The following is a 25,948-nucleotide window of genomic DNA, read 5'->3' as shown; positions in this document are numbered from 1 at the left end:
AAAATTTATTCAGACCAATTGTGTTTATGTCTGACATTGCTTCATATGCCAGATAGTCACCATTGGTTTTGAAAACTTATATCCATCCATCCATTTTCTATCCCGCTTATTCTGTTCAGGGTGGGGGTGAGCTGCAAACTTTCCCATCTGACTATGGGGGAAAGACAGACTGCAGCCTGGACTAGGCACCAGTCAATACAGGGCACAAAGTGAGACAGGCAACAATTCACACTCACACTGACACCTTCACTGAGTGGGAACTTAACTGACGGTGCCCGTACAGAAGGCAGACGAGTAAAGCACTCCAGTGTAAGTGACTTTAAAGTTTTATTATTTCTATTGTCTATGCGATTTAAAGGTCCCATATCACGGTTATTTAGACCACCATCGTGACTCTCTACACGGACTTAGTATAAAAGTTTCAAATTAATTTCAAAAAACACCTTGCTTTTGTCATACGATAGTACAGAAAAGGTTGCTCTGACAGCTACTTCTGTTTGACCCAGTTTTCTACCTGCTTTGTCCATATTTGGCTAAGACAAATGGTATTATACCGTTCCTTTCCTCTGATTGGTTGCCTCTGTGTAGAAGACCCACTTGTGAGAGCACACGTTTTTGTTATGTTGACAACACTGGCAAGCACAAGAAAGAACAGATAGAGTACTTACATACTGTAAGTGGTTATGGTCCACCATTCCTTTCCCCTCTTGCTGATATATCGCTACAAGTTAATTCTGTGTAATAGCCAGAGGTTTTACAGGCCAGGAAAGGATATGACAAAATGCACTCACTAGCCATAATTAAAAATTAATTGAAGTTTGGACATTCCTGTAATAGTGACTTGCCAAATTGCAGGAAATGAGTAATGAAGCTTCAGAAAGTGGTAAAACAGACATGATAACAATGTTCCAGCTAAAATATCGACCTCCATCTGCATCTCCCATCCATCTTTTTACATGAGCTATGTTACATCTTTGATCACACGCACCACTTCCTGTACTCTGCAAGACGTGTTCATATTGACTGGTGAGGGCTGCACTATCCACTAAAGACACCTTGCTTGATCCTTTGGTACGCATACTGATCTAAAGAAGCAAACTGAGATGTGAGTGAAAGGTTGCACACAGGAAACACTCTGACATGGCAGTTGTTGCTATCCATTGCTTTTGGCTAGAAACATCATCAATCTCCCACACAGGAAGCATTATTTATTGTGGCCTTTTTTGTCACTTTTTTTTTTTTTTATCATTTTCACCAAGATTGTTCCCGGTCATTGATTCAAACCAACTGGAATTACTTGGATCCAAAAGAGGAGTGTGTATCAGACCTGCAAATTAAAGATACAGCAAAAGCCTCAGATTTTATCTAAAAAGGAGACATTTTTAGCCGGGCTGCTGTATGTTATCTCCCGAGCCATGTTTCTGTTATCTAAGATAACAGCTGAGTCTTGTTTACAACTGGATGGAGATTTTCAAAAGGGATGAATATCAAGTGGAGACAAGGTAAGACACTGTGAGATTGCCCATCTATCCAACACTCACACTCACTTTCCTTTCTCACCCACCCTCCAAAATGTTAAGTGAATTGAATGTGTAGTTCCTGATTGCACAACAAAGAGAATGCAACTCATTAAAAAGGCCTTGCTTGATCCTGTGGTAGAGTTCAATTAACAGCCTGTGTAAAGTCAACTCAAGAAGCAAAAGGAGATATGAGTATGTAAAAGGCTGCAAAAATGATGTACGGTAGCATCAACAGCATCACAGATAGGTAGAATTATTGCAATCAAGCATTCATTTGTTTTCATTCATTTAGTATGACTCTCTGAGGACTTAATAAAAACTAAAATGGCCACTGATGGGAAAAGCTTCCCCAACCATGCTCTAAATTGCGCTACAATTATAAATATAATACACCATACTGTATGACTCAAGAATGCAAAGCCAAACTATTTTCTTTATCATGTGCTATTAAATTTAAAAATCATTGTCATCAAGGCAAGGAATTTACTAGCTGACTGAAATAGGCACACATTAATACAGCACCATAACCGGGCATAATAATAAACGGATGCACTGGGATATGACGAGCTCTTTTAAAAGGCTTTCCAGCGCCAAAAAGAAGGGCCACAAAGCAGGCGTCCCAACCACTGGGCTCAGGGACCGGTGCCGGGCCACATGCCATTTGGTACAAAAAATAGTTTATTGATCATCCACCTGTGACTATCAAAAGCATCATCTCGGTCACGCAATATGGAAAAAAAGTCAAATCACAGTTATTTGTGTAGTCCTTAAACACAAAAGAGCCTCAAAGGGCTTCACGAACCCACAGCTGACAAAGACGAGCGACAATCCCTGATCTAAACCACCCAACCGGGATTGTAAAAAGCCCAACTTAACCCATACATTCATATATCATAACATATGTCTGGTTGATACATCATATTTATTCATAAATTTAGTATGGCCCTCTGGAGACTATAACAACAGAAAAGTTTCCACACCACTGATTTAAATCTCTCAAAGCACGCATTCATTGAGTATAACTATCGCCACCTACTGGACATTAAGGGAAGTTGCAAACAAAAACTGGTCAACTTGAAGCATTTATTGGTTGAATGACAAGCATTACATTTCAAGTCAAAAGCAATGTTGTGTTGCACAAATATCAATTTGTAATCATGGGACAGTGTTGTGGTTATATAAGGTCAATCATAAATGGGAGACAGTGTAACTTTCTTCATGATGTGATTATGTTATTGGTATCACAAGATGGTTTAATTCAGAGCAACTCAATTAAAACAGTAGCTATTATCCATCCATTTTCTGAGCCGCTTATCCTCACAAGGGTCGCGGGAGTGCTCGAGCCTATCCCAGCTATCTTCGGGCAGGAGGCGGGGTACACCCTGAACTGGTTGCCAACCAATCGCAGGGAACAGTAGCTATTAGTTTCTTTCATTACTCTTAAGAATGAAAGAATGGTTTACAAACAGGGGGATGTTGAAATTGTTTTAAAATTACCATTTACTTGCACATCGCCTTTTCAGGCATATTGCATGTATGCAATGTGTCCAATAAAGGCCGTATGGTGGATGGTTATGTAATTATAATCATGTTTAATTCATACGAGGCTCTTGTTGACCTGCCCCTCTGGTCACAGCCTTCTGCCAAACTGAAGGCTTTGCTAGAACATTTGAGATCTTCTATGCACAGGTCAAAACAGCTGCCATTGTTACACTGTGTAGCTTTAAAAGATGGTTGCCATCCAGTCTTTTTAGGAAATCAGCACGGTACACTTTATTTTAGTGTCCCTGCCAGATGGTGCTGTGCCATGTTATATTTTATAAATATATGTAATGACTCAATTGCAAAAGTAAGGCATCTAAAGCAACATTTTGCCACACAAACGTGATTTTATGATGCGCATTTGTGGGCATTTTAAGGCAGTTACTCTGCATTGCAGGCCGGATAAAATGTTAGTAGTTGCAAAATGCCTATATTGGTTGTACTGTCAGTATGTTTCATATTTTAGTAGAATGCGCTTAAGAGGTTTAATATAATAGTTTCACTTTTTCCTGGTTAATGATTAGATATTTACTAATATACATTAATTTAGTGGCTTTTATGGAATTTGTCTGCATAGATCAAACAAGTGTAGATCATTTCGCCTACTTACAGAAGAAGAAGGAAAAAAAAAGGATATTCGGCTTTAGGTGGGAACCATAATTAGAGAACTTCATTTGACCTTTTGTAAACTTTTGAACGCACATGTCCAACTGTTGTGTTTCAGCAGTTTTTACACACCTTGCTGTTGTCTACAGGAGATTCATGAATCGACCGATCCATTTCCAAAGATTGATTTATTCAAAAGGATCCCCATTTGCTGATGTCAATGGCACCAGCCCATTCCTCCGCCCATTATGCAAATCAGCCTGTGTGTCCGGAAATGAACAGTCTCGTGATGTCAGCTAGCGCCGTGTAGCATCGGAATGAGCCCTCGACCAACTTCCTCGCCATGTTCTGGCAGGCAGTGGTTGATATCGCTTCAAGTTGTCGGCGAGCCATGTCGGAGTTAATTTCCCTCCCCGGCGGACGTTAAGGGCGAGTGGGGGAAAAAAAAGCGCTCACATGACGTGACGGCATGCCATTCGGTTAGCAGGTCGGTGTGCTACGCAGGCTAGCGGGATACTCAGTACGTACATTCCGCTACTCGCCTTTTGGGAGTCATGTCGCGCTTTGTGCTAGAGCAACTGTCCGATTTTGGCGACTATACCGGCAGGAATGAGCTGTATGAGAGTTTAATTAACGAGCCTCACAACAGAGTGCCGAACGTTCGTCTGAGCCCAAATGGACGTCACGTTCATGTCATCCTCCACAAGCCGAAGGTCGGTCTTGTGACTCTGGACAAGTATGAAAGACCTCAGCTGGTCCACACTCAGAGGAAGATGGATTTGTGTTCAACAGGAGGCGTTCCCGTTGTGGATATTTTATATTTGGACAATACAAATAATAATGGCGCCGGCAACAAGGTCTTTGTGGCTGTGGTTTACGAGAACGGGCGGGCTGAGTTTTGGAGGTTCCAGGATTGCAAAGGAGGCTGGAGTCTCCTGCAGACGGCCGACTTGTGCAACAGTCCCCGGGCTAGAGTGGTGTCTGTGTGCGCCTGCTCTAATCTCATCATCTGGTGTGAGGAGCGACCCCCCTCGGAGAGCTCCCCCGTTCTAAGCTCTGCCAGAAATAAACTGAGACATTGTGTTTGCAGGAGGGACTTTGAGTTGGAGGAGGGGGCTGTCATTTTAGGAGGGGTGAAAATCGCCCTCCACAACAACCCTCGATTCACCGTGGTCGCCTCGGGGCAATACGTGCATCTCCTTTCTGACGTCAAAGTGAAACTGCTGAGCAAATTCTTCCTTTCTTGGTGCCCTTGTCAGGACTACTTTCGGGTCAGTGCCACATGTAAAGCCAGCCCCTTGAAAAAGCAGTCGGCGAAGGAGTCTGACTTCAGGAAGCTGATCACAGACTGTTTAGGGTTTCTGTCAGCGAAAGACCCACCTGAGATCCTAAACGTCTGTCCTTCGGCTTGTGGGGGTTTGCTGCTGCTTCTCAACACGGGTTGGGTGTATCTACTGCAAAGCGATGGAATGCTGCGCCATATACACAAGATAGCGGACAAGAGCCTGCTTAAATATGCTGCACATACCAGCCTCTGTACATACCAGGACACCTTGGTGCTTGTCATAGGCCAAAATCTGCATCTTATAGACTTGAAGTGTGGCAGAGAAATGGAAACAATAATGCTAGACCGAGAGGGCGTTTTATTTACCATAAAGAGTGACAGATCGCCTCACTTGTTCTTAGAAACTGGACTTTTTAAAGTGGTGCGGCAGGAAATGGACACAATAGACGTAAAAATGAAGTTGCCTTCTTTCACTGCGGTGGAGAGCATTCACCCTGGAGCCCTCCTGGTGGAAGCTGTGTTTGAGGAGGCCTGTAAATATTACCAGCAGAGGAGTCTGAGTAGCACCCGGCTCACTGTGGATGCCTTAAAGAAAGGGGGCAGGTTCCAGGCTCCCATCTCTTTAGCATCCATCCTCAGTGACTACCTCAGCTCGGGGCCCAAGCAGAGAGCAGCAGAGATGTCCCAAAATGAAGAAAGAGGATGTAGTGTGGGGGAAGACAAGCTAAAAGTCTCACTGTTGCCTGAGCTGAAGGCCTTGGTCGCTGTGGAGGAGCTAAAGGGGACTCTGGTGAGGGGCAGTGTGAAAGAAGTGGAGGTACTTTGCCAGCGTCTAGTCGAGAAAGAAGTAGCTCGGCTGCTGTCGTCCTCCGAGCTGCATCAGGACGACCTGCTCTACCTCAACTCCATCTTCTGCATCTTCCCCTACCAAGCGTGGGCGGCGACGCAAGCTGCTCTCCAGCTACACTACAATGGGGAAGGCTCTCTGTCCAGCCAGGCGCCTCCGGATGTGTGGAAAACCGTCCTCAGTCCCGCGCCAAGCTTCCTTGCCTCCCTCCCACTTACAAACGGCGGGTCAAAACATGGGTACAGCCCCAAAGCGGATCACAACGCCAACTGTACACGTAAGTCGACGAGCTCCCCTTTGTCCGTCATCATGCCCATCTTTGAACTACTCTGCCATTCGGTTTTACGCTTCCAGCCTGCTTGGCTGCCCCGCTTCCTCGAGCTTGGCCAGCAACAGCAGGGTTCAGCCAAACTGGGGCTGAGCCTGGCCGCCTCCTCCTGGAGCGTCTCCGCCGGTAGAGGAGGAGACGGCGGCGAGAACAATGTGCCCCTCTATAAGCGCGTCCTGAGCGTCCTGTCATCTATGAGAAAAGAGAGAGACCAGCAGCGGGAACTGGAGGTGGAGGTGTTGATGGTCAGCGGGCGGCCCAACACCATCCTGCTGGCGCTGAGGATCCTAATTGGACAGCAGCAGTGGGAGAAGGTCACCCAGGTGGCCCAGAAGTTCTGTAAGCAGAGTCCCCTGCTGAACAGGGAGATCTTCACCATGTTGCTGTGTGAGGTGACCCAGCACAGAGAACTGGACCCCTACCTGGACCTGCTGTGGGCCCTGTGCCCCGAGGACCTCACCATCACGACCATTCTGAACTTGGTGCTGAAAAACCTCCCGCACCCCATCCCCATCACCCATTTCCATGGCCATCATGCCAGACCCCGGTCCTGCTCTCTTTGCTGACCCGCAGAGTGGTCAAGTGACCATCGGCCTCCTCAAACCTCTGCTGCGAAAAGTTCTCCAGAGGGAGACCAAGCCCAGCCAACGCTACGCCGACATCCTCCAGTCCCCCTCCTTCCCCCCTCCTGCGCCCCCCCGCCTGCCCACAGAACCAGCGCACTCAGCCCAGGACACTAGCATGCTTCTACCTGCTGACCCACTGTGACGTGACCTAACAATTTTTAAAGACTCTTGGTAATTTCACATTAAAGAGATGACTACTGACCGTATTACCATGTAAATATTAATTTTAACGTGAATTCTTCCGTGTAACATGCATGTGGATGACCGTGTTATTATTGGCTTGCCAGAGTTGTGTTAAATCCAGTAGCTTGTAACGACTCATATCACTAACCTTTGGCCATGTTCACAAGAACACAGGTACTTTTTGAAATCATGTAGGTGTGTGGGATTTGCATGTTCTCTCCATGCTTTTGTGCATTTTCTCCACTTACTCTGGCTTCCTCCCATATTCCAAAAACATTCATGGTGGATTCATTGAAGACTCTTAAGTTGTCCATTGGTGTAAATGCGGTCATAAAATGTTGTTCCATGTGCCGTGTTACTAACTGGTGACTAGTCCAGGGTGTACCACGCCTCTCTCACAAAGTCAGCTGGGATAGAGGACAAGCGCTATCGATGGGTGGATTCATTTTAATTTGAATAGTTCTATAGTTAGCACAGTTCTCATTGATTTTTGCCATTTGACATTCATTCACACACAAAACACTGGTGATTTTGGCTTTACAAAAAAATGTAATCATGCCTGTTCCATGAGTTAACTTTCTTCAGGCTGCGGATTGGCTAAAACGACCTAACACCCACCTGTTGCTTTGGCATGCATTTAACAGCCAGCAAATATTTTTTTTCCCACATGGACAGGGAAGATTTGGGGGAGTTGAAAATTTAGTTTTAAAAATACTTGCGTATGTGTGGACATGGTCGATTTTTAACTGGTATGTAGAAGAAAAGCTTGTGCCTGTACTCTTCTCAGCGTCCAATGCTGTCTTGTTTCCACCCCGTCCAACTCACAAGACATTCCTGACAGAGATGCCAAAGGAAAAGTGACTAATAGTTGAGACTGAAAATTTAATTTGGGAGTAATTCTAGCATGAGGCATGTGATCTCACACGGTCAGCACGTCTTACACAGTGAGCTGTACACAATCGGTATCTGTTGGCCTCCATGCTCTGATTTCACATTTGGTATCACCTCAGTGACTCATGTTTGTACTAAGCTTTTCAAGTGTCATTTTGTTGGTCTGGAATCATTTGAAGTGCCGCCTGACAATCTTGAGTGCCCTCTGACTGACATGTTGACGAAACAAAATGGCTGGTCATACAGCTAATGTGGCATTTAGCATGCAGTGATTTATAGCCCACAAAAGCTGCCACTGTGATATTTCCTTAACAGTATCAGCCAAGATAGTTTCTTTGGTTTGATTAATGTCAAGCATTTGTGTAGCTTGAACATTCAGTGCTGCTGTAATCAGCTGTTGTTGCTGAATGTAGGAACACTTCCCTCTTTGGACTTTAAAAGTTAATTATTAATGTTGCTTCTACAGTGTTTTGTTTGAGGAAGGCTTCACTTGTGTAAAAACACACCATAACTGTGTATAAGTATTTCTGAGTGAATGCTATTAAACTGTGATAAAATGTTTGTGCATTTGGTTCTTGTGTATGTAGACATGATTTTTCAGCCTCAAATGCTCTAAAATTTTCTAAAATCCTGCATGCCCACTTAGTCCTGTAGTATTTGCTACATTAATTTAGCTGTTTTCCTCCTAAAAATGTTTGAACTGCATTTATGATTTAAATGTTTCCAATTTTGAAGACACGTCAATGTTTATTATAATTGAATGTATCATAGTACAGTATTGTTTTAGTTAAAATATATTCAAATTAACTATTTTACATACATTTTAACTTTTTTGAATTACGTGCTTATGTTCAGTGTACCTTTGGCAACTTAGCTACCATTAATTGAATGCCACTTGTCGTCAATGTTTTTTTTTTTCTTGGATAGGTTTGTGTAGCTGGTGCTTTAGCTGTCTTACTAGCAGAGGTGAGAGTCAGAGCATCTTATTCTTACAGCCAATAGGCAGGTTCCACATGAGGATGTAATGGATCACAGCAGCAGTCCGAATGTAGAACCAGAGAGCAATCAGTCTCCCGGGAGATGTCTTTTCTCGCTTGCAAATAACCCAAGGGCCATAACATTAGGTACACCTGCACAATCTAAAATGAAAATGTAAACTTGCAGAAATAGAAATAAGGTGTTGCATATAGGTATTTGTTTCCTATAAATATCATTAAGGCCTTGCATTAATCAGTACCGAAGAAGTAGCTCAGTTTCAAAAAGGTAGGCGACAAAGAATATAAAGCTTTTAAATAGAGGAGCTGTGTAAAAAAAAAAAAAAGATCTACCTTTACACAGCTCGCAATGCTTAATTTTGATAGGCTAACATTTTTAGTACAGTGGTGTAATATTTTTAAAAAAAATAATGTAAAGTGAATTTGTTCTAGGCTCAATATGTTGGCATCATAAAACCCTTTAAGAACAAGTTTTAACTCACATTATAGATGCGCACCATACTGAATCGTTTCAAATGGCTTACGCCTGACACGTAATGGAGAGGGAACAAGGTGTTTGGAGAGTGACACTCAATAGTGGTGTTTTATAGGTTTTGCTGGTATAATACATTTAAAATGTGAATGAATTGTTTTGGATCGTATTGTACTGCGCAGCCAGGCTTTCCTGCATTGTGGTAAAAAAAAGCAAAACACCAATTTTTATGTGCTACTTGTAATAAAACAGTTATACACCATACATACATGCTATATTGTATGCATAAGTGATGCTTTATTGCTGTCAGCAAGCTACAGGCTTCACTTTATTATGGAGCTGGCTACATATTTTAGTTCATTACAGATTTTTCAAACTCTTGAAACTAAACTTTTCAAACTCCACTTTCATTCATTTACCATATATCACTTGTTTGTAAAATGGTTTCTATTATAGATGTTCAAAATATTGTTTTATTATTTAATGATTTTGTAAAATGTATTAATATATGTATAGATGTTCTGGACGCAAGGCTTTTCAAAGGCTATTTTTGAACAATTTATGGTCTTTATTGCTGACAATAGGAAAATGCGGGTCCCAAGGTATGGGTCCCAACATTTAGAGCCACTGCCTTAAGGTTATTGTCCCTTGACTTTTTTAAAAATCGATGCTTAGTGCTGTGCCAGGGTGTTTTGCAAAATTCATTTTTGCGCCTTCAGAGTGAGTCCATCTTCTCGAGTGAAAGCCACTGTTCGCTCTCAGGATGGGGATCATGTTGTCAATGCCGTCGTTTTCGTTACTTGTCACTGGAGATGACACAGCAGCAGGCCAGCAATGCTCAGTTAGTTTGTCAGAGAGGTATTCATTGAACTAAGTGTTGTACTTTTTAACCCTCCTGAACCATTTTAATGTCCAACCAGGAAGGCCAGACTCATATGCGAACCCCAGACCTCAGAACTGTAACATGGAACATGGAGTGAAGACTGGTGTAAATGTACTCACTCATCAGAATACTTCATTCTCCTGTAGTGCTTTGCTAGTTTCATGGAGAATATGATGCTGGGGATAATGAAAGTCATGCACCAGCCAAGACTGAACCAGAAGGCATTCTAAAGGTAAGAGAAAACACGTAGGTCCAACCCACAAAGACAAGTAAGTCGTTTATCTTATTTATTGCCTTTTGGTCTTTGCTCACCAGAGAAGGGACAAGGTACGAACACAGGATGCTCTCAGCAGAGTCCACAACCTCAGCCACACGACCACAGCGGCCAAACTTCTCGGTAAGCTAAGGAAAAGCAGTGTGGAAAAAAATTGTTTGTAGGTTTGTTTTTTTTATGATAGCTTTGTTAGTAGTAGTTGTTATTTTGTTAACTAGCTTTTCAGTTTGTGGTTAGGTTATTGGCAAGTTTGGTTAACGAGATAGCAAACGTTTCAGTTTCATAGTTAGCATGGTAGTATCTTGAAACCACCGCACCAGAGGAAGAATATCCTTTTAGAGACAGAAAGGGAGGTTGTTGAGCGTACACTCACAGCCGGTCCCCGGCGCACCCCGGAAATCTCGCTGCTCTCTTTAACTGGGCTTCGGGAGCTTTGATGACTATTTTGGAATATCCACTTCTGGGAAATGAATATTCCCATCCCTCACTTGCTAAAAGGACAGAAGCAGCGCGAAAGGACCAAAAACAGCTGAGATTCAGAAGCGACATGTAATTAGCTACATTTCTGCTCGACAGGTACATTTCACCTCTTTTTTAATTTTTAATTGATTCATTGTACTTACTACACTAGCTCTAGCCCCCCAGTCAGACCTATCAATACACCCCATTTCAGGGCCTGAGGTCCTCCAACTTTGGTCTCTATTGTACCTAAATCAATGAATGAAAGTTTCTGCCGTCTTCTTTGAATGACAGATTCAGTGTTGCCGCTATTCATATTTACAGCAGCTCCCTTTTTGTGCATTCAGTGACACTCCGTAAATGTGAGTGAATATGTTCTTTGGTTAACATTAAAGTAACATAATTGTGAAAGGGATACTTGGAAAGGTCTTCAGTTAAAACACTATGCAATCACACTGTCATAATGTCATTTTTTTGTTTTGGATGAATTTCTGCTGCTCTCGTATAGTGCAGACGCTTTTTTGATCACTCTGCATGCTTCGTCTCAGTTTACATTTTTCTTGCTGATAAGTTTGTTTTCCTTCCATCTTTAAACCTGTGGGACTATTTTTGTAGAGTCAGTTGCTGCCATATTCTAATAGTTTTTGATACACCCTCACCATTACATGAGTGTGTCCTGCTAATTAGCACAAGCCTCGTATTAGCAACAAGGCCAGCAAAAAGATGCCGCCCTTTTCCACTAAAGACTCACAAACTGCTACAGAAGTTGGGGGTCCTGGAAATGAAAATTAATCGCCTTGTAAATGGACAGTCGGGGAATGAAACCATTCTATCCATGTCTCTAAATGGTGACCTGGTGCATGCTAACAGACAGCCAGTTAGCTCCACAAAGAGGATGTATGTATGTAGACTGTGAAGTAATAATCATCCAGCAGTTCTCCCTAGAATTTACTGGGAGCCAAGGCTAAAGATATGGGACAACATCCAAAAAGGAGGACAGACCAGCTGGTTATCGTCGAATCTGGCTGGCCTGCTTTGAGTGCTGCTTCGACCCGGAGAGAGCGGCCGTGGACGGTCGCTACAGCAAAAAAAGACGTCAACGCAAAACATTTTGCATAAGAATAACAAATAGATTTGAGCCACTTTGACCCTGGCAAAGAATGCTCATCCCCCACCACAACTGAAAGGTATTAAACTAAATCATACAAGAAAAAAATGACACCCAAAACGTAAATAGTTGGTGATGGAGCTGTCAAGGATGTGAATGGTTTTTGCAGCGAGAACATCCAAGTTGTGTCTTTTCCCAACGATATGATTTCTATCAAAAAAAAATCATGGAGATTACTAATGAGCACCCAACTGTGAAATCTGTCACTATACACACACGGGTGGGCCTGGCTGTTGTCAAGCAGCAATCAGGTACTGAAATGAGATTTCAGTGATCTCCTAACAAAGTGTAATGTTTGGATGCTGAGGTTTCCTTGAGTGGACATCTCCCAATGGTACGATGGAGATGAGTGGATCAAAGAAGTGTGTACTGCGCTATCAGTGAGCTTCATTGACAATTTCTGCATTTTTGGAAACGCAGACATCTTTACAAGGCAGACAGTTTGTCTCGATGAAGTTATTGGCTGCCAACATTTACTGTGTACGTCATTAAGCGGCACGAAAGGAAAACATTGGCCTTGTTGATGCGGCTGAAGGACAAAAGGTACTGTAGAGAAATAAGAAATAACAAGAAGCAAATGGAGTCACCGGCGTCACCCAATCAATCAGAGGAACGAATGAGGAATGAGATGAGGCATCACTTGAATCCCTCACACCCCTCCTCGCCCCATTGAAGCAAAGCCCAATATCTTTCTCGCATCCTTCCTTGCCTGAAACGAACATCCACTACGATGCGAAGGGCCCCTCCTCCACCCATGAAGAATCTTATCTCCAAATCTTGACTCATATGTGCACATATGTCACAACATAAACATTCTTCTCCAGAATAAGTCAATGGAAAATCCAGAACCCAGAATAAGTCTGGGAAATTTATGGAAGATTTTTCAGAATTTATATCAGTTAATGGTACCGACTACAACTATTTTGTCAATAACGTTAGACTTTAACATGGAAAACAATTCTAAAGAACTTTCTGCTACACTATACTGCTTGATGAACTTTTGGATAAATTCACCTGGAAAATCTCAAATGTCATGAATGCTGTCGCTCCTATTAAAACTAAGACAATCTTGAAGCGACCTACAACACCGTGGAGGAGCACTATGATGGTAAAGACTTCTAAATCAAAGTGTAGGAAAGGCCAAAGTATGGCGAAAGAGAGGATCTGCTTCAAAACACACAAGCTCATCTATGAAGCATGGTGGATGTAATGTCATGGCTTGGGCTTGCATGACTGCTTCCGGAACAGGCTCAATAGTCTTTATTGATGATGTAACTCATGATGGTAGCAGCAGAATGAATTCTGAAGTCTGAATCCAAACTAATCGGGAGAAGCTTCATCATGCAACAAGACATTGACCCAAAATACACTGCCAACACAACAAAGGACTTCATCAGGGGGAAAAAGTGGAAGGTCTTAGACTGGGCTTGTCAGTCACCGGACCTTAACCCAATAGAGCATGCATTTTACCTCCTGAAGAGGAGATTGAAGGGAGAAACCGGCAGAAACAAACAAGAACTGAAAGAGTCTTTCGTAAAAGCCCAGAAAAGCATTTCAAACAAAGAATGCAACAGTCTGGTGAAGTCAGTGGGTCGCAGTTATTGCAAGTAAGGGTTATGCCACTAAATATTAAACATTCACTTTAAGTTAATTTAGTAATGTCTGTTCCAATACTTTTGCTCACTTGAAAAGTGGGTGGGTTCAAACAAAAGGTGCTCTGTCCTGAGTTGTTTAAGACATCTCAATGTAAATACCATAAAATAAAAGATGGAATTCTGAACTTTTGTGTCATATTCATCTTTTGATCTGAAACCTAAATGTCTTCAGTATACAATAAAAACAAAGGAACTTTGCCGTTACATTTGGAGGGGACTGTGTATTCTGCAGGTGGCTAAAATATGGATGGTGAGCCACTAAAGGCCCCCAGGCCGAAATTTGGACACCACGGCTCTTATGCGAATGTTTACAGCACTGATGTATGACTGCTTAGTATTGCTAGTGCTGCTATTTTTGACAAAAACTGCAAACTATCTTATTGTTTGCTATATAGTGTGTTAACGAGTTAGTAATCTATGTTTAAGTTGTTAGTTTCATAGCTTGTGTGGTAGTTAACTAGTTATTTTGTTTCATAGTTTGGTAGTTAGTTTACTAATTTCGTAACAAGCTTGGTATTTATGATATGATATATATTAGTAATTAGCTATCTTTAGTTAGCTGGTTGTCAATAGTTTGTTAATTAGCTTGTTTGTTACGCAGGTTAGTTAGTTCAGCAAACAACATGGACATGATGCTTTGTTGAAGTATACCATAACTTTGGCCCAGTTAGCAAATTGATTGATGTTTCTCAGCTGGCAGTCCACCAACTTCTTAATCGCCTGTGGATGACAAAAAGGAATATTCGGCAATGGAATTCTGGGAGTTATGAACAGCAATGTGATTTTTTTTCCCCCACACTGACTACTTGGATGTGTCTGCAAAGAGAGCTTTTGAACACAAGACTAATCTGGCCACAATGAAAAAAAAACAATTCAATGGCAAAAGTTGGCATTATTTGGTGAGAATGCAGCTGCAATATTTCGTTAAAAAAAATAAAGTTTAGTGTAAGGTGATTACTTCATTAGAATTAACTACGTTATCTTAAGTTTTATAATAATAAGGGGAATTATTGAGAATAATCTAATTCAAATTTTACTACAATAAATACAATTAGGCGGCACGTTGGCCGACTGGTTAGAGCGTCAGCCTCACAGTTCTGAGGACCCGGGTTCAATCCCCGGTCCCGCCTGTGTGTAGTTTGCACGTTATCCCCGTGCCTGCGTGGGTTTTCTCCTGGCACTCCGGTTTCCTCCCACATCCCAAAAATCATGCATTAATTGGAGACTCTAAATTGCCCGTAGGCATGACTGTGAGTGCGAATGGTTGTTTGTTTCTATGTGCCCTGCGATTGGCTGGCAACCAGTTCAGGGTGTACCCCGCCTCCTGCCCGATGACAGCTGGGATAGGCTCCAGCACGCCCGCGACCCTAGTGAGGAGAAGCGGCTCAGAAAATGGATGGATGGATGGATGGATAAATAAAATTCAATCACAAAGTGTCATGAAGTCATCAATAATGGCAGGGCGAATAAAGTCAGAAAATTATTGAAAAAAGTTTAGTGAATTTCGTTTGTCATTAACCTTATGTAATGTCTGAAAACATTCATAATTATATACGAATAGTCATACTGTTAATCAATTACAAGAAAGAAATCCATATACATTCAATATCTATATATATATTTTTCAAAAGCTTAATTTAGTTATGTAGTTCAAATCAAATGTATGTAAACAATGCTATGTACTTCTGCAACTCAACACATTGCGCAGACTGAATAATCTACATGAGCCCGAAGCAAGAAAATAATTAACGATGCAGGTAGAATCGCACTTCCACGCTGTGCGTCACCTGTGTTGAATTAACTTGTTACTTGCTGTATATTCTACATTTATGTAACAGCAAGTTATTCTGTAATCTTATGTAAATTGGCGATGAGGAGTGCCATATATAATCTCCCCTCAGGCCCCACATTGGGTAGGCTCTTTACAAGTCTGTTTTGGAAACGTTTTCCCCAAATAATTATGCTTTCAAGCAAACGACATGGCAAATTGCATGTGCGACTCCACTCACACTGTTGATGTCGATGCTGTGGAGTCTTTTTTCTACATTCTGCAGCTCTTCCACAGCATCCTAGAAGTAGGTGGACAGTCCTTTTTATTCATGCATTTAAAATATGCACATCATCATTTATGAGGGGAAGATGAGCTCACCGTTACTTCTTTCTTAGCTGAGTCAATCTCATCCTGCAAGGGAAAAGCAGATGTTGATGCAACAGTTACGTGGCAAGTTCACACTAGAGCCGATTGGTTCGAGAAGTGGTTAATTTCTTGATGCTTCATGTGCACACTAAACCACCTGCTGACCATGTGTATAATCACAGGCAGCTTTGTGTGACAAATTGCATTTTTGCATCTGTTTTGGCTCTTGTGAATGACTATGTATTACAGAACATTTTACCAAATAATTTTTGCTTGTGTAATTTGGACAAAAGTGTATCAATAGGGGAGACCACCCCTATTATATTATATATATTGGGGTGCAGTCATTGTTCCTCTCCCAGTTAGGTTTCCTACTTCCTTGGAACACAACATCTCACCCAAGAATACAATAAATGGTGGAATACAGTTTGACCACCGTCCCCCGGGTTGAGAGTGCACTAATTTAGCGCTGGGGTAGGGCTGCTAATTTAGCGGTCCGCACCCTGTTTTATGATGTCACTGCACAAGCTGTAATCTTTTACACTCGCTCGCTTTCTCTGCTAGCTATACTACACTCTCCACCAGTAGCTTATAAAACTATACTCTTTATGCAAACAAATGGGTAGTTTATTTTGCTGTCAAACCTTGCGGCAAACTCTGGTGCGTCTCGAATCGGTCACGTCGTACAGCCTGGCAGCGAGGCTTCAGATGTCATTTCCGGCTCATCCCTAATTGAAGCCTCAATACACGCTTTGCGGACCATGGCCCAACCCAACACACTCATCTCCTACCATCACTTTGCAGTCACATTCAAGGTTCAATTTTTATTTATTTTTATTTTTATTTTGTCTTAGTTTGATATTCTTGGCATTCATTCTGTAGCTTGTTACTTTATTAGGGAGTCATTTTGTTAGTGTGGTTTGCAGTTAATAAAGTAGCTAATTACAAGGTTGGTATTTGTTGTTGTTAGTTCGCTAACTTATTTGTTTGTTAACTAGCTAATTAAGTTTCATTGCAAAAGCTTGATCATATTGGTAGTTTGCTATCTAGTCTTTTTCAATTTTTTATTTAGCATCCTGTTTGTCAACTACATAGCTAGTTTGTTGGCTAGCATGTTAGTTTCACAGCAAATTTGGTAGTACATTGGTAGTAAACTAGTTCTTTAGCTAACTTAGCTACTTAACTAGCTAGTTAATTTGGTCATTGGATAGCATGTTAACTGGCTAGTTAATTCATTTGTCACCTATAGCTAGTTGTTTGCCAAATAGCTAAGTCATTAGCTAACTTGTTAGTTTACTGGGTATGTATGTTAACTAGTTTGTTTGGTTAGCTTTTTTGTTATCACCCTTTGCACCAATAAATTGTTGCAGCAGGGCACTCACACTTCCTGACTGATTGGATATGAACTGTTGTCAGTCATTGCCAACTGTGGGCCTGTGAAGCCCTTTGAGCCACTTTTGTGATTGGCTAGTCAAATAAACTTGACTTGAATCAGGGGTGATGTTATCAAGATAACAACTGGCATCTCCCAAAAACTTTTTTTTAGCAAATGTGGCGACGATTGGAGTAAGTTAAAAGGGGACATACCTCTACAAGCACTTTATCCAGTGAGAGGGCAGTCTCTGTAGGCTTGACTCGTTGGCTGAATTCCACCATGCTGTACATGCTTAGCTTGGTAGTTTTAGTTTTTCACTTAGCTTGTTGGTTAGCCACCACATGTCATGGTCTGTGTTTGGTTTGGGTTGTGTTTAGTTTTGTTCCATGTTTTCCTGTGTTCCATGTTTGTCGTGTGCTCATTTGGTTGTTGTGTCCACCTGTTCTCGTCTACCTTGTGTCGACCAATCAGCTGTCTCCAGCCACTCGTGTCTTGTCCAGGTGTTCCTCGTTGTCTCGTCAATCTGTTTGTATTTAGTTCCCTGGTTTATTTCAGTTCTTGTCGGTTCACGGTCGTTGTCGCATGTCTTTGCAGTATGTCATTGTCAGGTGTCTTTGTCGCTGTCTGTGCCAGGTCATAGTCGCCAGTTGTCGCTCAGTTATTTCACCAGTCATGTCTTGTTTCTTGTTTTGGGTTTACTCAAGTGTATCTTTGTTACTTTGTGTTTAGATTTTGGACTTTGTTAATTTAGCATTTAGACTTTTTCATGATCTTTGTTTTCCTTTGTTTTTGTAATTAAATATATTTTTTTTATATACTCCTGCACTACTGCGTTGCCTCCCTGCTTCCCTGCAATTGGGTCCTCCATGTTCTTGCCTTGCCTTCCTCGCCTTCGGACAAACCCCAAACGTGACACCATGTTAGTTGTCTAGTTATTCATTGTAAGTTTTCTCACTAGCTTGGGAGTTTATGAACCAGTTAGTGAGTTGGGTACCAAGTTAGATGTCATTTGCTAGTTAGTTTGCTACAAGCAGAGAATAGGGAGCAAGCCACCCACAATTGTTGGTAGGATGATGTTCTCTATATCCGTCTGAATTTGCCTCAGGGTTGCGGCTGCGCCTCGAAGCTGAGCTGCAACTGCTGCACCTTGATGAGGTACCGCTGCATCTGTTAGCTGAGGGAACAAGATTGGCGGATGTGTTAATATTTCACTGATCAATTCAGACAATTGACGTGAAGTGTTGGCAACTCACCGAATTGGCCTTTTCATCGAACATGACAGCTGTTGCCTCCAGCGTCTGTACTTGTTCGACCATCTAACAGTGAAAAATATATTACATGATGGAACACTCTCACGAGTCACGACACTGTACTACAGGAGAAGATGTATTTTATAGTTAGTTTTACTTTGGGGTTGTTTGGCAATGTTTTTATAGACCTCTTTCTATAGAGTGTTTTTTTAAGGCAAAATATGACCATTTTTTACATTAAATACACAAATACAGCTGAGGATGCCCACCATGATTATGAAGTCCAATTGAGAACATATACTAGTGTCATCTTTTCGTGTAGAGCGGTTGTGTCATAATTGTATTTTCACATGAAAATTATTTATCAAAATACAGGATATTCAGGGCAAAAAGATGTTTTCATGGCAAAATACAGAATTTTCACGTTCTTATTTAGCATTTTATATCAAAATCTTAAGCATTTCCACTTGATATAAAAAAGTAGTACATTTTCTTCCAACTGGTTGGCACATCAGCATCAGTTCTGAGGTCCCGGAATTAATTCCGGCCTTGCCTGCATGGAGTTTGCTCGCGCCTGCGTGGGTATTCTCCAGGTACTCCGGTTTGCTCCCACTTTCCGAAAAAACGTGGACATAGGTAAACTCAATCATTAATTTTCCGTATCGCTTATCCTCACTAGGGTTGCGTCCGTGCTGGAATCTATCCCAGCTAACTCTGGGCGAGAGGCGGGGTACACCCTGAACTTGTCGCCAGCCAATCGCAGGGCACATGTAAACAAACCATTTGCACTCACAATCAGACCTGCAGGCAAATTAGAGTCCAATTTCATATCAAAATACTCCATGACCATGTTACAATACAGCATTTTCTTGTCAAACTTAGCTTATCAATATAGTGCATTTCCTTCCATCCATCAGTCCTCTGAACCGCTTCTCACTAAGGTCGCGATTGCGCCTATCCCAGCTGACTTTGGCGAGAGGTGGGGTACACCCTGAACTGGTCGCCAGCCAATCACCATGTTACAGTACAGCATTTCCTTGTCAAAACAGCATTTTGTATCAATCCATCCATGCTCTGAATGGCTTATCCTCAATAGGGTCACGGTTGCGCCCATCCCAGCTGAGAGGTGGGGTGCACCTTGAACTGGCTGCCAGCCAATCACGGGGCACAGATACCAACCATTCATATACACATTCACACCTATGGACAACAGGCACAGTGAGAACATGCAAACTCCACACAAGATCAGATTTGAACCAGGGACCTCAGAACTGTGAGGCGGATGTGCTCAAAAGTATTGTATTTTCCTCTCAAAATACACCATTTTAATACAAAAATGTCTGCCATCATGTCAAAACATAAGATCTTAATCAGAACATAGCTTTATGTCTGAATCTATCATGTCAAAATAAATCTTCATCGCCACATCTTTGTGTCATTCATTTACAATTTTCTGTAAAATATTGCACTTCTGGGGCCACATTTGTGGAATGTGTTGCAATGATTTTTGGCTTTGTTACATATTTTCTTCTTGAAGTGTTGCTCATATGTAGTCAGCTAGTCTCAACGCGGGTGGACACTGGACAGACTCCGGATGTTGCTCGTTTAAACTAGTACATTAAAAAATCATTTAACCCCTGTATGTAATCTCAACATAATGCTAAAGATTTTTGACTTCATTTACAAGAGAACACACACACACAAACACATTGATAATTGGAGCTTACCTGTTTGGAATGAGTGGTCTGGCTCCATTGTAAAGTATTAAAACTATTATTGATGTCGGTGTTGAAGATGCTGGTTTTGGGAATATCTGCGTTGATATTTTCAAAGGCGATGTCCTTTAAGATATGTACATATTTACATACATTGTATATACATGTATGTGTGTGTGTGTGTAATCATCACCAAAGGCGAGAGTGGAAGGAGTTGACTCTTACTTTGGGAATGTGGAGGAAGCTGTCAATATTATATTTCTCATATAAGTGGAGTACGGACCACAGAGGCTTGTTGTCCCCACAGTCTCTGCAAACATCATCATCTATCAATTACTGTTTACTTGTATCTCTTACCATACTTTATACTGTATTCAATCAGAACAATGCTGCTTTTCAGTCTTAAAGCTACAGTTGTATTCAAAGATGAAATTAAGTTTCTTAACAAGCTAGCTACGTAGGTTTTTTTTTTTTTTTTTTTTTAAATGAGAATTGAAGCTCTATCCGAATGGGTATGATCATGTCATTTGTTTTTCAATTCATTCATTCATTCATTTTCCTTACCACTTATCCTCACTAGGGTTGTGCTGGAGCCTATCCCAGCTGACTCTGGGCGAGAGGCGGGGTACATACACCCTGAACTGGTCGCCAGCCAATCGCAGGGCACACAAACAACCATTCGCATTCACACCGGAAACCGGAGTACCCGGACAAAAACCCACACAGGCACAGGAAGAATATGTAAACTCCACACAGGCGTGGCCAGATTTGAACCCGGGTCCTCATAACTGTGAGGCAGATTTGCTAACCAGTCGTCAACCGTTTTTCAATTCATAAGATAAAAAATAAATAAAGAACATGAAGGAGAACGTTTGGTCGTACATCATTGAGGATAAACAGTAAATATACGGATGGAGTATCATAAAATGAAATGTACAAACAAATACATTTACAAGAGGTCCAAGTCGCCACTGAACAGATAAGGACCCTGTATTGAAATACATTCCCCCCGTGTTTTATGTCTGAAAGGGGAAGAAAAGCTGGGGAAGACAAGCAAGAAGACCACCTGTGACGATAGCGATAAAAACAAAAAATATCACGTTGATTTCCTTACATGATATTTTAAAATTGAAAACGGTTAAAAAGTGCTTCAAAACTAAGTGCCATAAACGTGACGTTAAGTGAAAGTGTTAAATTAAGTACTAATGTTAAATCTAAAAATCTTGATATATTTAAAGGTTCTCCTCAGTTCTATACAGAAGGAAAAATGTCCGGTTAATGGGTTGGTGTTTTGTTATTTCTCTGGTGATTAGTGCACAGAGACATTCCTTAATGTCCACCTGTGTGTTTTAGTGGACATTACGAGCCTAGTGGGACACATTGGACCTCAGCACGTTGAGTAAAATTGTTCAAAGCTTAAGGGTTTGTTAAAATACTAAAAACGGAATCCTCACCATATTCCAGTACTGTACCGTCAAGGGGTGGTTAATTGACCCTTTCCTGTGATGTCATACAACTTCCGATTTTGAAGACGGTCGTCCTGGGTAAACCCCCCCCCCCCCCCCCCCCCCCCCTCCTAAATGCCGCCTTGAGCAACTGCCCATATGGCCCATATCAGAAACCACCACTGTATACAGCATCAAATGCCTATAGAGGCTCGCTCAGTGTGTCCAAATATACAATCGCTCAATGCGGGGAGTGTGTTGGCAACTCAATTTTTATGCAATAATCTGGTACAATTGGGTTCAACTGCAACACACAGCGTGCGGCAGGCTTAACCTAAAATTGAGTTCAGAACGATGCGAATGATACACTGCTATGTTATTGGTTGCGCCAACAAAGGTGGGCGATGTATGGCATCGTTCTTTCGACTTCCAGCTGCCATCGAGAATCAGTGCGAGAAAATAGCCTGTCAATATACCGTTCCTAGCTGGTTAGGACGCGTACGAGGTGTCTTCTGTTGTTGTTGTAATGTCTTAGAAAGTCTAGCGAAAATGGGGCATGGTTTATTCTTGTTATGCCGGAAGTGAATATATATTCTTTTATTTGTAAGGCCTATTGGCGATCATCGCACTTATCATACCGCTTTCCTGAAATAACAATCCCCTCCAATAACTTCTCAAAGACTTATTTATTGCAATGTGAAAATTGCACCCATCCAGAGTGGTCCTCTCATTTTAGCAACATTCATATATCATCCACGGTATCGATGGAGGGAAAAGGGCCAGGGGAATTTACTGATTCAGCGCCCTCTAAAAAAGTATGCAGACGGTAGGCGTGTTTTTCGTGGATGTTGATCAAATAGTGATAGGATTTATTTTACCAATTATAACAGGTTTCCAATGAATGCTTTAAATACATTTTATTAATATGAACACAGTTGAGGTTGCATGTTGGTGTGGCCCTCGACAAACATTCTCGTTTGTTTCCTAGCCCCTTAAAATAAATTGCACACCTCTGGTCTATGAAGGATTGGAATGCAGAATAAACTTATGCATATTTGCATGTACCTGTATACATCGGAGAGCGTGATGTTGCTTTTCATATTTAAGATTTTAGCCAAATCCAAGGATGGCAATACAGTTGGAGCAAACTGTCAGAAGAAAAAAAAAAAATCATGTTCACGCGTATGCATGTTACATTGTTGTTGTTTTTGAAAACATTTTACACATGCTTTACCTCAAGCAGTTCTCCGCTGCTCCAGGGCCGACACACCAGTGTGTGAACATTGCCGCCTACCAAGAAGAGCAGCGTCACAGCCAACATGAGCAGCCACGAGAACAGAAAGCTCACACTCGCTCCGCTGTAAACAAGAAGTTGAGACGGTTACTTCTGACAAGCACAGACAACATCTGCTTATTTGTGGGCAACCGTCTTGCCACAATTTTTGCTATATTAGCCTGGATTTGTTTTCGTGATAATGGTGGATTCACATATTTATAAGCAAAATATATGTATCATAGAAAAACTTTCAAAATGCATACATACCATCCAATTGGAATAAAATGCAGTGAACTATTTGCAGATCTCTATTCAGTGAAAAGGTCTTTTTTATATATATATACTGTACTTAATTTTAAAATATGTGAGTGCTAATGGTTGTTTGTCTTTATGTGCCCTGTGATTGGCTGGCAACCAGTTCAGGGACTACCCCGCCTCTTGCCCAGCGTCAGCAGGGCAAGAGGCGACAGCACGACTGCGACCTTGTTCAGGATAAGCGGTACGGAAAATGGATGGATGGATGGAAGTGCTTCTGGCGTTGATCGTTATTGAAAAGTCGTGGCAAACTATTGCTAAAAGTCTAAGAACCCCGTTACATTTTTTTCTGTATATACTACAGAGCAACTTCTGTCTAAAACACACACAAAAATACAGGAAGGAAATGGATTGATGGCATTTATTAGGGAAAATCTATACTACAGTAAATTGAGTTATGCGCTTGGTCGTGAAAAAAATTAAACTGAAGGTAAGGTACAACATTATAGCTCACTTTAAACAATTTTATTGGTGGAGGTAATTACTTGCAGTATTTTGTGAACAGGGATTTCAAAACTAAGTGTGAAAATATGGTATTTTTATTTTGGAAGGACATTAGTAATTTGGCCAACAGCACTCACATCATGAGAATTATTCCACCACAATTGGCCAGGCAGGAGCGTGTTGTGGGATCTTCAGTTTGTTTGAGACCTAGGGGGCCCAAGACGAGACCCAGGAGGTTACAGAGGACCACCAGCAGGACCAGACAGCACAAGGCGATGCACACACGCCCCCTGGAGAAGAAACAACCGTGACAAAATTGATCTCATCTCCTCTCCTTCCAGCGATCAATGACAAATGCTTAGGGTTAAGCCTTAGGTTACCTGATACTCTCCGCTCGTTCCACCTGCGGGTCAAACCGTCGGATGTCTTTGCGCAGCTTATTCACAGGGCCCAATAATAGGTCCTCGTTTAAAGAGATGCTTTTTACCTTACTGGATATCGTCTGTTTGATTGTATCCAGTTGTGTGGCTAAAGATGAGGAGGCGAAATGAGTAATGTGATATTTGACGCATGGCGAGAGAAGGCCATGATCACTCACTGTCCAAATTGCTGGTCACACTCTTCATGTCACTCTTGATGTCTTTGAACTGCTCAATCGGCAAACAAGTCAAATGGTTATGGTGTTTTTATGCACATTAAAGATGGTCAGGAACACGCAAATGCATTTTGTACATCCATCCATCAATTTTCTATTCAGGATTGCTTAACTTTGAGCCACCTTTTGTGTCAATCATAGCTGTCTTTTGATGTCTCTGAAAGCTTGCCACATATTGCCAGTGGGATTTTCGCCCAATCCTCAAGGTAAAACTGCTATCAATCTTTCTTTGATTTGTGCTTGTGAACAGCAATCTAACTTACAACCCCAATTCCAATGAAGTTGGGACGTTGTGTTAAACATAAATAAAAACAGAACACAATGATTTGCAAATCACGTTCAACCTATATTTAATTGAATACACTACAAAGACAAGATATTTAATGTTCAAACTGATAAACGTTATTGTTTTTAGCAAGTAATCATTAACTTAGAATTTTATGGCTGCAACACGTTCCAAAAAAGCTGGGGCAGGTGGCAAAAAAGACTGAGAAAGTTGAGGAATGCTCATCAAACACCTGTTTGGAACATCCCACAGGTGAACAGGCGAATTGGGAACAGGTGGGTGCCATGACTGGGTATAAAAGGAGCTTCCCTGAATTGCTCAGTCATTCACAATATGGGGCGAGGTTCACCTCTTTGTGAACAAGTGCGTGAGAAAATAGTCGAACAGTTTAAGGACAATGTTCCTCAATGTACAATTGCAAGGGATTTCATCATCTACGGTCCATAATATCATCTAAAGGTTCCGAGAATCTGGAGCAATCACTGCATGTAAGCGGCAAGGCCGAAAACCAACTTTGAATGCCTGTGATGCGGCACTGCATCAAAAACCGACATCAATGTGTAAAGGATATCACCACATGGGCTCAGGAACACTTCAGAAAACCAATGTCAGTAAATACAGTTCGGCGCTACATCCGTAAGTGCAACTTGAAACTCTAGTATGCAAAGCAAAAGCCATTTATCAACAACACCCAGAAACGCCGCCGGCTTCTCTGGGCCTGAGCTCATCTAAGCTGGACTGATGCAAAGTGGAAAAGTATTCTGCGGTCCGACGAGTCCATATTTGAAATTGTTTTTGGAAATTGTGGACGTCGTGTCCTCCGGGCCAAAGAGGAAAAGAACCATCCGGACTATTATGCCAACATCTGTGATGGTATGGGGCTGTGTTAGTGCCAATGGCACGGGAAACTTACACATCTGTGAAGGCACCATTAATGCTGAAAGGTACATACAGGTTTTGGAGAAACATATGCTGCCATCCAAGCAACGTCTTTTTCATGGATGCCCCCTGCTTATTTCAGCTTATTAAATATATTGTCTTTGTAGTGTATTAAATTAAATATAGGTTGAAAATGATTTGCAAATCATTGTATTCTGTTTTTATTTATGTTTAACACAACGTCCCAACTTCATTGGAATTGGATTGATGTCTGGGACTACCAGGCTATTCCAACACATTTATGTTTCCCCTGAAACCACTCCAGTGTTACTTTAGCAGCAAGCTGTCGATGGGCTTCATTCGCTAATAAATGTGCAGAAATGTTCTCACTGCACACAGGTTGACACGTGCGTGCTGGCCAACTTTCTTTGCACTAC

At 41.7% G+C, this 25,948-nt stretch overlaps 2 protein-coding genes across 6 annotated transcripts in view; one reads left to right on the top strand and one right to left on the bottom strand.

The window, feature by feature from the left end:
- The first annotated feature begins 3,902 nt into the window (after positions 1 to 3,902).
- LOC133486283 (BLOC-2 complex member HPS6) lies at positions 3,903 to 8,387 on the top strand. The gene is given in 2 exon segments (XM_061791224.1): positions 3,903 to 6,627; positions 6,629 to 8,387. Coding segments are annotated over 2 exon segments (2,673 nt in total). The 5' UTR covers positions 3,903 to 4,222; the 3' UTR covers positions 6,897 to 8,387.
- Positions 8,388 to 9,570: 1,183 nt separating this feature from the next.
- Positions 9,571 to 25,948, bottom strand: part of prom2 (prominin 2) — a 30,483-nt gene continuing 14,105 nt past the window's right edge. For 2 of the 5 annotated variants that reach the window (XM_061791225.1, XM_061791226.1), the window contains 15 exons: positions 24,290 to 24,338; positions 24,072 to 24,219; positions 23,829 to 23,981; positions 22,891 to 23,014; positions 22,722 to 22,804; positions 20,437 to 20,521; positions 20,224 to 20,337; positions 18,500 to 18,562; positions 18,304 to 18,420; positions 15,884 to 15,916; positions 15,744 to 15,803; positions 14,386 to 14,454; positions 10,491 to 10,580; positions 10,298 to 10,404; positions 9,571 to 10,101 (listed from right to left, as the gene is read on the bottom strand). In XM_061791225.1, the coding sequence (XP_061647209.1) occupies positions 10,092 to 10,101; positions 10,298 to 10,404; positions 10,491 to 10,580; positions 14,386 to 14,454; positions 15,744 to 15,803; positions 15,884 to 15,916; positions 18,304 to 18,420; positions 18,500 to 18,562; positions 20,224 to 20,337; positions 20,437 to 20,521; positions 22,722 to 22,804; positions 22,891 to 23,014; positions 23,829 to 23,981; positions 24,072 to 24,219; positions 24,290 to 24,338 (1,305 nt within the window). In that variant the 3' untranslated portion in view covers positions 9,571 to 10,091. Of the gene's footprint in view, positions 10,102 to 10,297; positions 10,405 to 10,490; positions 10,581 to 14,385; positions 14,455 to 15,743; positions 15,804 to 15,883; positions 15,917 to 17,532; positions 18,137 to 18,303; positions 18,421 to 18,499; positions 18,563 to 20,223; positions 20,338 to 20,436; positions 20,522 to 22,721; positions 22,805 to 22,890; positions 23,015 to 23,828; positions 23,982 to 24,071; positions 24,220 to 24,289; positions 24,339 to 25,948 lie in introns of those variants that run through there. The other 3 variants (XM_061791227.1, XM_061791230.1, XM_061791229.1) reach the window with 3 other exon arrangements.

The sequence above is a fragment of the Phyllopteryx taeniolatus genome, chromosome 11 (assembly GCF_024500385.1).
Source record: "Phyllopteryx taeniolatus isolate TA_2022b chromosome 11, UOR_Ptae_1.2, whole genome shotgun sequence".
NCBI classification, from domain to species: domain Eukaryota; kingdom Metazoa; phylum Chordata; class Actinopteri; order Syngnathiformes; family Syngnathidae; genus Phyllopteryx; species Phyllopteryx taeniolatus.
The sequence above is the reverse complement of the archived record's forward strand: the minus strand, read 5'-3'. Positions and strand labels throughout refer to the sequence as shown.